General features: G+C 51.9%; 1 protein-coding gene and 1 long non-coding RNA gene across 2 annotated transcripts; one reads left to right on the plus strand and one right to left on the minus strand.

Annotated features, from left to right (window-relative positions):
* Positions 1–5,923: 5,923 nt before the first annotated feature.
* Positions 5,924–8,881, minus strand: LOC119338444 (triacylglycerol lipase 2-like). The gene is made up of 8 exons (XM_037610768.1): positions 8,511–8,881; positions 8,306–8,416; positions 7,522–7,662; positions 7,315–7,425; positions 7,066–7,209; positions 6,916–6,956; positions 6,733–6,812; positions 5,924–6,633 (listed from the first exon to the last, which is right to left on the minus strand). Exons 1-8 carry the CDS (start codon positions 8,679–8,681, stop codon positions 6,215–6,217), a joined length of 1,218 nt encoding a protein of 405 aa, XP_037466665.1. The 5' UTR covers positions 8,682–8,881; the 3' UTR covers positions 5,924–6,214.
* Positions 8,882–9,564: 683 nt separating this feature from the next.
* LOC119337738 lies at positions 9,565–10,374 on the plus strand. Its single transcript, XR_005163582.1, has 2 exons — positions 9,565–9,705; positions 9,791–10,374. It is a non-coding gene; the product is annotated as an uncharacterized LOC119337738 (long non-coding RNA).
* Positions 10,375–11,270: the final 896 nt, after the last annotated feature.

Here is an 11,270-nt window from a genome sequence, read left to right on the forward strand (position 1 = left end):
CTCACCGACTCCGAGTTCAACTCGTTTATCGTCAATGGTCTTGATGAGGAGTATGACGCCCTAGTCGAGATCATCAATGAGAGGGGCAACTCCACGCCCATGCCAGCACACGAGGTCTTTTCACGCCTCCTGCTTACTGAGCAACGAGTCGAGACGTGCCGATCCAGGGGCAACGGCGCCCTCTCGGTAAACGCCGCCACCAAGGGTGGTCGCTCCTCTGCTTCATCCAGGGCTCCTTCGGGGCAGTCACCACCACCCGCCTCGGCTCCTCCTCCTACTGCGACGCTACCAGGGGCTGGCGGTCCACGTGTGTGCCAGCTTTGTGGTCGCGATGGGCACTGGGCCTCGAAGTGTCACAAGCGCTTCCAGCAGGGTTTTCTTGGTCTTGGCAATGACGGGAAGGATACACGCAACTTTGCTCGTCAGGTCGCCATGGCTGATCATCCGCCGCCGCAGAAGCCACAGGGACACACTCAGTCCTACTCCATTGATCCCCACTGGTACATGGACTCTGGGGCGACAGAGCACCTGACCAGTGAGATGGGGAAGCTTCACACTCGTGAACCCTACCATGGCTCCGACAAGATCCACACCGTCAATGGAGCAGGTATGCACATCTCTCATATTGGTCAAGCATCACTTCTCACTAGACATGCCAATAGGAGTCTTCAACTTCGCAATGTTCTTCGAGTTCCATCTGTGACACGTAATCTTCTTTCAGTTTCTAAACTCACTCGTGATAATAATGTGCTTTGTGAATTTCATCCTTTTGATCTTTTTATTAAGGATCGGGGCACGAGGGACATTCTTCTTAGTGGGCGGCTGTGCCAAGGTCTCTATCGTCTGGAGCATCCTGGCGTCGCTCGCGTCTTCAGTGGAGTTCGGGTATCTCCGTCACAGTGGCATGCTCGTCTTGGTCACCCGGCCACACCTATTGTCCGGCATGTTTTGCGTCGTCATGAGCTTCCTAGTGTGTCTAGTAATAAAGATGTAGCAGTGTGTGATGCTTGTCAGCAGGGGAAGAGTCATCAACTTCCTTTTTCGGAGTCCAGTCGTGAGGTGAAACATCCTTTAGAACTTGTGTTTTTAGATGTATGGGGTCCTGCTCAGACTTCTGTTAGTGGTCATAATTATTATATCAGTTTTGTTGATGCTTACAGCCGCTTTACCTGGCTTTATCTTATCAAACGTAAATCTGATGTGTTAGACATTTTTGTTCAGTTCCAAAAACATGTTGAACGCCTTCTCAAGCACAAAATTGTTCATGTTCAGTCGGACTGGGGTGGCGAGTATCACAACCTCAACTCCTTCTTTTAGTCGCTTGGGATCACTCCGTTTAGCATGTCCACATACACATCAGCAGAATGGTTCAGTAGAACGTAAGCATCGTCACATTGTTGAAGCTGGTCTGACTCTTTTGGCCCATGCATCTGTTCCGTTTCGTTTTTGGAGTGATGCTTTCACCACTGCATGTTTTCTCATCAATCGTACTCCCACTCGTGTTTTGAATATGAAGACTCCCATTGAAGTTCTCCTTAATGAACAACCGGACTACACCTTTCTCAAGGTGTTTGGGTGTGCTTGCTGGCCCCATCTCCGTCCATATAACAAGCGTAAGCTCGAGTTTCGTTCCAAGAAGTGTGTTTTTCTTGGTTATAGCTCTCTTCATAAAGGATACAAATGTCTTCATGTTTCCACTAATCGTGTCTACATCTCTCGGGATGTTGTGTTTGATGAGCATATTTTTCCCTTTGCCAACCTCCCTGTGTCCACTACCGAGCCACCTGTCATGCATTCATCCTCTGTTGCTTCTGACCAATTTGATGATGTTGCATATTCTCCTCTATTGTTGCCTAACCATGGTGCAGGCACTGGTCATGGGGCTCGTTTGGAGATTCTGGAAGCGCCATCTTCCTCTTCGTTGCCATCGCCTTCATCCTCGGCACCTTCTGTTGTGCATGAGGAGCACATGGCGCCCCTGCATGGCCTCGGTTTCCGTGCTCATGCACGGCCGATCGACGTCCTGGCCCGGTCGCCTCTGGCTTCTGGGCTGCCTTCGCCATCGTCGCGCCCTGCAACCCCGCCGACTGGGCCGGCCTCCTCGATCCCCGTCTCGCCCAGGGCGTCGGGGCAGTCATCACCAGGCATGGCCTTGCCCGCCCCTGCCTCGCCCAGGGTGTCTGGGCCCTTCTCACCAGGGCCGGCCTCGCCTGCTCTCGCCTCGCCAAGGCCGTCTGGGCCGGTGTCACTGGAGCTGGCCTCGCCCACCCTCGGTTCGCCCATGGCCTCTGAGCCCCTGTCGTCGGGCCAGTCTTCGCCATGCAGCCCGGAGTCGTCTGTCCCGAGCTCGCCTGAGGTGATTCCTGCATCTCCGGCGACCGTCACGTCTCCGTCACCTTCGCCTCCGCCGGCTCCTGCTGCTTCTCTACGTCCACATACGCGCAGTCGGAGTGGTATTTTTCAGCCTAAGCAACGTCACGATGGCACAGTTGCTTGGTTAGCGGCGTGCATGTCTGCTGCTCTCGCAGATCCATCCTCTGAGCCACACACGTATCAAGCTGCTATGCGCATTCCTCATTGGAGAGAGGCCATGGAGCAGGAGTATCAAGCGCTTCTTCGCAATCAGACATGGACTCTTGTTCCTCCACAATCACGGGTAAATGTCATTGATTCCAAATGGGTTTTTAAAGTGAAGAGGCATTCTGATGGGTCCATTGAGCGCTATAAGGCTCGTCTGGTTGCTCGTGGTTTTCGACAGCGTTTTGGACTTGACTATGAAGACACCTTCAGTCCAGTGGTCAAGCCTACTACCATCAGACTTCTTCTCTCTCTGGCTGTTACTCGAGGTTGGTTTCTTCGTCAGCTTGATGTTCAAAATGCTTTTCTTCATGGTGTCTTGGCGGAGGAGGTTTACATGCGCCAGCCTCCGGGTTTCTCCGATCCGGATCGCCCTGATCATCTCTGTCGTCTGTCCAAGGCAATTTATGGTCTGAAGCAGGCTCCTCGTGCTTGGCATGCTCGTCTTGCAATGGCTCTTCGTGCTCATGGTTTTGCATCATCAACTGCTGACTCCTCATTGTTTCTTTTTCAAAGGCCTGAGGTTACTATGTACTTGTTGGTCTATGTAGATGATATCATTTTGGTCAGCTCCTCTCAGTCGGCTGCTACTGCGCTTATTCGCTCACTTGGTGCTGATTTTGCGGTCAAGGACCTTGGGAAGCTTCATTACTTTCTTGGTGTGGAGGTTACTTCTCGTGCTGCTGGCCTTGTTATGACGCAGAAGAAGTACTCTCTGGATTTGTTGCAGCGAGCTGGGATGCTTAAGTGCAAACCGACGACTACACCCATGTCTACCACCGATAAGCTCAATGCTGTTGATGGTGTGCTTCTTTCTTCTTCTGATGCGACCGAGTACCGGAGTATTGTTGGTGGGCTCCAGTACTTGACGATCACGCGACCAGACATTTCCTATGCTGTTAACCGAGTCTGCCAGTATCTGCAGTCATCCCGTGACACTCATTGGTCTGCTGTTAAGCGGATTTTGCGCTATATTCGTTTCACGGTGGCTCATGGTTTGCATATTCGGCCGTCTGACTCTGGTTGTCTTTCAGCATATTCTGATGCAGACTGGGATGGCAATCCGGATGACAGGCGATCCACGGGGGGTTATACTGTCTTCTTTGGCTCTAACCTGATTGCCTGGAGTGCTCGGAAATAGGCTACTGTCTCACGTAGCAGTACTGAGGCTGAGTATAAGGCTGTGGCCAATGCCACATCAGAGATTATCTGGGTACAGTCCTTGCTTCAGGAGTTAAGTATACCCCAATCACAGCCTCCTGTTCTTTGGTGTGATAACATCGGTGCTACATACCTTTCTGCAAATCCGGTATTCCATGCCCGAACGAAACACATTGAAGTTGACTATCACTTTGTGCGTGAATGTGTCTCTCAGAAGCAACTACAGATCAAGTTTATTTCTTCCAAGGATCAACTTGCTGATATCTTCACCAAGCCATTGCCTTTGCCACAGTTTGAGACTTGCAGGCGCAATCTTACCCTTCTAGATTCATTAGAAAGTGGCTAAGATTGAGGGAGGGTGTTAGACTGTATTTACATGTGTATATTGTAACGTTGTATACCACCTCATTATATATATATGTGATAGGCCACCCCTAGAGGGTTGTGCCGGTTCCCCCAAAGCCTATTGTCTTACAAGGCATGATCAATGAATCTTGATGTTGGGGAGGGCCAGATATAGAAAAGATTCAGGAAAAACTATTGTTCATCAGCATTCAACAACAAATTCAGATTCTTCGGGCCGGCCTTGGCCGGCCTCCGCCTCCACCCCTATTTTTTAAAGAAGAGAATAAATTAATATCGTGAAGCTACACCTAATCTCTACACTGATAAAAAGTCATAAAAACATCTAAGATGCACACAATCCAAAAAAAAGAATTTTTTTAATAAAAATGGTCTCATTGAAGTGATCAACTCCTCTCAGCATCAGTACACAACCACCATCAAAGACAGCACCCGAAAAATATAAAAAGTCTCCAAAAGCAACACCTTCAAGAAGAAAACAGTGCACAAGCGCCGTCATCGCTCAATCCAAGATCATAGGTTTTCACCCTAGTGAAAGACCGAGCTCTCTAAACAATACCTTCAACAAAGCAATTGCCAAGCACAACCAAAAGGCCAGACCTTACGTTTTCACCCTGAAAGTCACGATTTGGCACCCGAGGAGCACCACCAAAAATGAAATCCTCCTCCGCCACCGCCTCCACTTGACATTGTTGCTATTGAAAGTTATCAAACGCTGGCTGATTCCATCGCCTACGAGGCCCCCTCCACCTTATTGATCCTCGGATCTTAGCCATCAAGACTTTCTCCGCCGTTGTCTTTTCCATGAAAATCGAGATGCCGACATGTTTCATGGTGTCATCAAACAACAGAGCTTTGCGTCGCGCCCTCCTGAAGCCGCGTAGGCTGATATGGACGCGCACGACCGGATACTATCCGATACAGATATCCTTGGGCAAGATCTTCGACAGTAATTCCAGAACACGTTGATGGCCAGGTCGAGGAGGACCGATCATGCAAATATTTGCCGTGATGCGACAAAAGCACAAGGACCGCCACCACACCGCTGCGTCCACCATGCCGACACCATTGCCGCCACGACGGAGGAAACCGACCCTCGCTGCCCATAGCCTGCAACTCCAAGCGCCAGACCTAACGGAACTGACACCCGCCATCACGCCGCGTCGGCCCGCCCCGCCACCTTCGCCACACAACAGCCGCCACATCCACGCACCACCGCGTCCAAGGCCCGGCCGTCCGAGACGCCGCCGCAACGCCCTGCGAGAGCACTGCGCTCCCCGCCCGCTCGCCATGCGCCGCGTCGTAGCCAACAGGGGAGGAAGGATAAGAGGCCTCACTGGCAGCTGGGCGAACGGCGGTGCCCTCTGGTGGCGGCGAGGGGAGGGGAAGGCGGGGAGCAGGTGCAGGCAGCGGTGGCTAGGATTTCGCCCAGCCGCCCTGCCTCCGCCCCTGTCTACACAGTATATAGTTTGCTACACAAAAGAAAGACTATACAGTACATACTACGAAAACAAAGGCAAATCACGCGGGGCTAGCAAATCCACATCTGACAGTAACGCGTACATTGTAGTCGACTGAGCGCTTTCATTTTTTTTATAGTATTGTACTATTACGAGTCAAATTTTGACCATCCCCAGGACTAACCAAACATGAGGTGTGTGCCACAAAATTATATCACTGAATTTGTGTTTGAAAGAGATTTCTCGTGGTATACATATAGTGTATGCTTCACTAGTGAAATTTGTCGTCAAACTTTAACCTAAAATGCGAGGGGGCACAATAAAATTGGATGGAGGAAGTACGATCTATCGTACTCCAACACTATAAATAAATAGCACGACCAGTATATATATATATATTTTGTAAACTTTGGCACCGCAGTACAGTTATACGAGTGGCCATACTTTCAGTTCAGGGATCGCCTGGTAATTCTCAGCCTGTGCATAAACGGGTGCATGTAGTCATAGCGATCACCTCTGGTGTAATTATGAGATTTCCATACTATTGACATATTCACAGCTACTATATGTAAACGTAATTTCTCCGTAATCTTGCAGCAACTGTAGCTGTTCACCCTCCAAATCTCCCATCTTTGTAGGAGACGAGCTTGTTGCTAGTTGAAGCGGTTGAAGAAGGAGACGACGTGGTTGTAGACGTAGTCCTTGGCGCAGGTGCCGATGACGAAGTCGGCGTGCGCGAACTGCTCCAGGTACTGCACCGTGAGCCTGTCGGGGTCGTGGCCCCGGAGGTCCCCGAGGAGGCGGCCGACGTCGCCGGGGTCGGCCAGCTCGTCCCGGCCGCCGTAGCTGAGGAAGAGCGGGAAGGCCGCCGGTATGTTGGACATGTTGTACGCCGGCGGGTCCGGCTGGCCGTACTTCTCCACGTTCACGCCCGGCCACATGTAGTCGTACTTGGACAGCACGCCGTCGCGGAACGTCTGGGCGAGGTGGACCATGGTCTTGGTGGACGTCGGCTGCGGCTCGTACTGGAGGAAGACGTCGACGGCCGAGCTGTTGAGGCAGTAGTTTTCCCCTGCCGTACACACACGCCATGGACGCACAGCTCTGTAACCTCTCGATGGATGCACGCGTAGCAGAAAGTAGTGATTGAGATTGATTAAGGGAGTGGTACCTGTGAAGTCTCTGAGGAGGTCGTAGCAGTTGGTTCCAGGATGGCGGCACAGTTCCTTGAAGAGGCTCGCCACCGCCGGCCTGCAGCAAACAATGAAGCAACAACGCGTCAGCCAGCTCCGAAGAAGCAGGAATTTAATCAGTCTCCGAACTGAAGATACTAGCGAGAGAATGAATGGCGTACGTTACTGGGTTGAACTCCGCCACACCGAGGATCGTGATGAGCTGGTTGGTCGTCAACATGGAACAAAAATCACACAGATTATACTAAGAAATTAAGTTGAGAAGAAGACCGGATTTGATGCGTCACACATCCATTTCAGCTGTACGGTACCTCTCCAACGAATGCTTTGGCGAGCAGTATGCCGAGGGGGGTGGTCATGTGGGACAGATAGGCGACCGGGGTCAGCAGCGCCGCCGACTTGAGCTTGTCCACCGTCCTGCCCTCCGAGAAGGCCGCCAGCGCCACCAGCGTCCCCTGCATACACACGTACATAAGTGCCAGAAGCAGCATGGTCGACCACGAGCAACGGAGGAGGAATGGGCCGAGACTGAGAAAGCTCTGAACGGCTTGTTTACTTACCATGGAGTGGCCGAGGAAGTGCGGCTTCTGCCCGGTGTGGCTGCAGACGTAGTCAACCAAGCTCGGCATGTCGTTCACCACCAGGTCGTCCCAGGACCAGTCCCAGTACCTCTGCCCACGATAGGTGCAACGTTAATTAATCAGGACAACTAATTTAATTGGCCAGGGTATCCATCCATCCTTGACTACTGTAGTAGGAGTAGGTACCCGGGAGTAGGAGTCGAGGGAGACGTGGCGGCTGCTCCACCTGGTGCCCCTGTTGTTGACCACCCACACGTCGAAGCCGCTGTCCGCGAGGATGTACGCCAACGATTCCTCCGGCGAGCTCAGCAGCCATGTCATGCCGTCCTGCATGCATGCATGCATACCCCCGCGCCGTTATTTTTGTGTCACACCCAAAGTCCCAAACGTGCAGACTCAAGGGGCAAATTTAACAGATTTGACCTATAGACGAAATCAAATCACAGAATGAACTGTCCGTGAAACTATTTCACGCGGCTGACCCGTGGCGCCTAGCTCTTAGGCGCTGCACTAGTGCAACGTCCGGGAGCTAGGCGCTGCACTAGTGCAACGCCCAGGAGCTAGGCGCTACACTGTATAGTGTGGCGCCTAGCTCTCAGGCGCTGCACACTGACTTAGTAATTTTCTGAACACATGGGTGCGATGCTGGCCGTGTAGCGCCTATCTCTAAGGCGTTGCACAGTGTAGTGTGGCGCCGTCGTGTCGGGCGTCACACAAAAAGGTCAGCCGCGTGAAATAGTTTCACAGATAGTTCATTCTATGATTTGATTTCGTCTATAGATTAAATTTGTCAAATTTACCGACTCAAGGGCACGCATGACGGCACCGATCACATCCTTTTAAGTTTGTGCCACACGACGCGGCATCCGCTTGCGTTCATGACGCCATCCATCATGAAACAGTGTTTGGCGTCATGCATGCCCCGATGATCCTAACTTATGGGAGGAAGTCTACGGGGCTATACGCGTACCGTGAGAACGCCATGCTGCAGAAGCACCGGCTGCCCCGCGCCGCCGCCGCTGGCGCGCCGCCCCCTCGGTATCCTTTGCAGGCTCAGGATGTACCCGTCCACCGTCGTCACCTACACTCCAATCAACAGGTCGATAAATCAACGGCGGGTCATCTTCTAACACGACGGGAACATCTGATCGATCTGTGTCAAGATCAGTCCGAACCGTGTGCTCTTCGCAGGGGTAGCCGAAGGGGGCCACGGCCAGCGCGCACGCGCCCACGCCCGCGGGAACACTGTCGCGCCGCCTGGTCGCGAGGTGGCCGGCCGGGACGCGGGCCTCGGCGGCGGCGGCGGCGCAGAGGATGATCAGCACGACGACCGCCGCAGGGCCCATGCTTGCTGCCCGTGCGCGCGGCGGGGCGTCCACCACTCCACTAGCTAGCTACCTCTGTGGTCTGTGCCTTGGTGGTGGCGGTGGTGCGCGGATAGTGCTGATCGAGTGCGCGCGATCGAGGGGGTATTTAAAGTGCGAGCAAGGTGGCGCGGATGGAGGCGACCGAGGTTAGTGCAGGGCGAGTGATCCGGCCGGCGAGGTGGGCTGCGCCTGGCGTACGTGTGAACGGATGGGCCGGCCGGTGAGCGGGACGAGATTCCTGCATGGTTTCCTCTTGCTTTCTTCGACTCGACACCTTTAACTGGTTGGCTCAGCTCGGCCCTGGGGATGAGCACCGGCCATGCTGCCTTGCTTGCACGGCTGCACGTCCGCTTATTTAGCATACGTGCGTTTCCACGAGCTATTTGGTCTTGCTAAATTCTAGCAAGTGTGTAACTGCAGTGCTGTACCGGGCTCTCCGAAGGTAACTGATCGACAGTCTGAAATGGTGAAACGGGATCGACATATGTCCCAGTCAAGTAACCCTAGCTACTACATGGGTGCACTTCCTGTACTATTGTGGATAGATGATTAAGGAGCGAAAATTCAATATGGGTCATACTACCATATAGTACTATTATCTCAGCGGTTGGTTTTCCTCGAGATGCACAATCATGCATGTATATGACCAAGTATTCAGCTCGGCCACTCATTTCTGCATAGTGGCAAACTAGTTTGTCTGATGTCATTTATGAGGCCCAGCTAACTCGGCCCAGTACGGTCTTTGCTACGTGAGATTTCTTGGACCGGCATATGGAGCACCTGGTCCGGCCTATCTCCTTCCGGAGTGGGCCCACTGGACAAGCAACGATGCGGGCAACTGTATTTATTTACAGCCTTATCCTCTCCCGGGTCAATCTGGATCCCCATTGCGTAAGGTCTTTCGCTGCCATGTCCGCTTCTTCTTCCTCCGCTGCCGGGCACCGAGCTGACCCCATGCGGGAAAAAGCCAGGTGATCGGTACTACTGGTGCATCCTTTGGAGTGTGAGTTCCTGAATCTCAAACTCAGATCTGGTCCTTCATCTTTACGTTAGTGCAGTTCTTGATTTTTTGTTCTTCTATTTTTCAGTCTCGTCAGTGTGGGCTTTCCGAGTGGCAAGAGATTTATCCTGCTATGCTGGATTCCGTTAGATCTTGGTCTTTGCCGCGCCCACCATCCCCAGCTTCTCCTGGGCTGCTAGCCTGCAACACCGGAGCTCGCGTCAGGAAGGAGTCCCAGAGTTCATCGGTTGTTCTGTTTCGAATGGATGCCAGCATGTCACCCCGGCCAAGGCCAGCACCATTGTTGATTTCTCCAGGATTGCGCTGCTCATGCTCGCCACTATCTTGATGCTCTTTGTGTTCTTGCTTGGCATGTCTGTCCGGACACTGGCAGTCGTGTATTTCAAGTGAGAGGCGCCATTTGTGTCATGCTTTTGGGTCGAAAGTCGAGTTAGTAGTACCGCTAATGTTTGTTGTGTGTGTGTTTAGTTACTAGTCTCAATTAGATTCAGATCCGTCAGACCAGACATGTGGTACTGCAAATGTCTTGGTTTGAATATGTGTTAACTGGTGTTGGCCTGAAAATGTACCCTGTTGTTATGCGCAAATCAGCTTAAAATGTGTATCCATGTGTTATGTAATCGCCGTGATTTATTTTTTACTTTTCAATGAGATCGCCCAACTGTTTCTGACGCTCGTTTTTCACTGCAACAGAGCAGCATGCCATGCGTTCACCCAGAGAGCCTGCGCACTATCAGCCATCAGCCGGGAAAGGCCAGCCATAACTGCACCGCGCAAAACAGGAGAACGGGGTAATTCTAAAAAAACAAAAAACAAAAAAACAGGAGGGGGGATGCTTCGAGATGATAAAACCAGGGAGGAGCAACGTATTTTTCGTTTTTTCCCGCCCTATGGGCCTTTTAAGGCTGCCAAGAAAAATTCTGGACCATGGTCCAGGATCTATCTTTGTACAAGTACCGGTGGTCCAACTCCGTCAGCTTCGTGAGTTTCTGGCCGGGGGCCGACTCACGTGTCCCCCGTATTCACACAGTAGCTCTGCATCATACGGTGGCCCCCATGCCAATTCCTCTATTTTCTCACGATCGCACATAGAGCATTGAATGCGCCAAACCTGCGTGATAGATGCCATCCAACGGCTTAGATAGTGCTACTATATGGTAGTATGACCATATCGCTGCTCTCAGTAAGGAGTAGCCTCACTTCTTTCTTCGATGTCGACGTGCCTTTGTAGAGTGACACCTGTAATAGGTCGCAACAAAACGTCGAGTGAATCATCTCCATGCTGCTGCGTGTTCAAATGCTTAGTACCTGGTCCACACACTGAGATGCAGTATAAAAGCTAGAGGTCTCCAAGTGTCATAATGAGTCAAACAATGCAATACATCGTGTCATCGCGGGAGCGGTGTACTCTATGTTTCGCATTATTTTCGTACTCCCCCGAATCCATTGTAGCACTAAAGCATCGACAATTAATAGTATGGATCAAAAGAAATAACCAATTTGACTGACTTGCTTTCGGATGTCCATGTATATATGTGTTGTAGCAG

The sequence above is a fragment of the Triticum dicoccoides genome, chromosome 7B, assembly GCF_002162155.2.
Source record: "Triticum dicoccoides isolate Atlit2015 ecotype Zavitan chromosome 7B, WEW_v2.0, whole genome shotgun sequence".
Lineage (NCBI taxonomy): Eukaryota > Viridiplantae > Streptophyta > Magnoliopsida > Poales > Poaceae > Triticum > Triticum dicoccoides.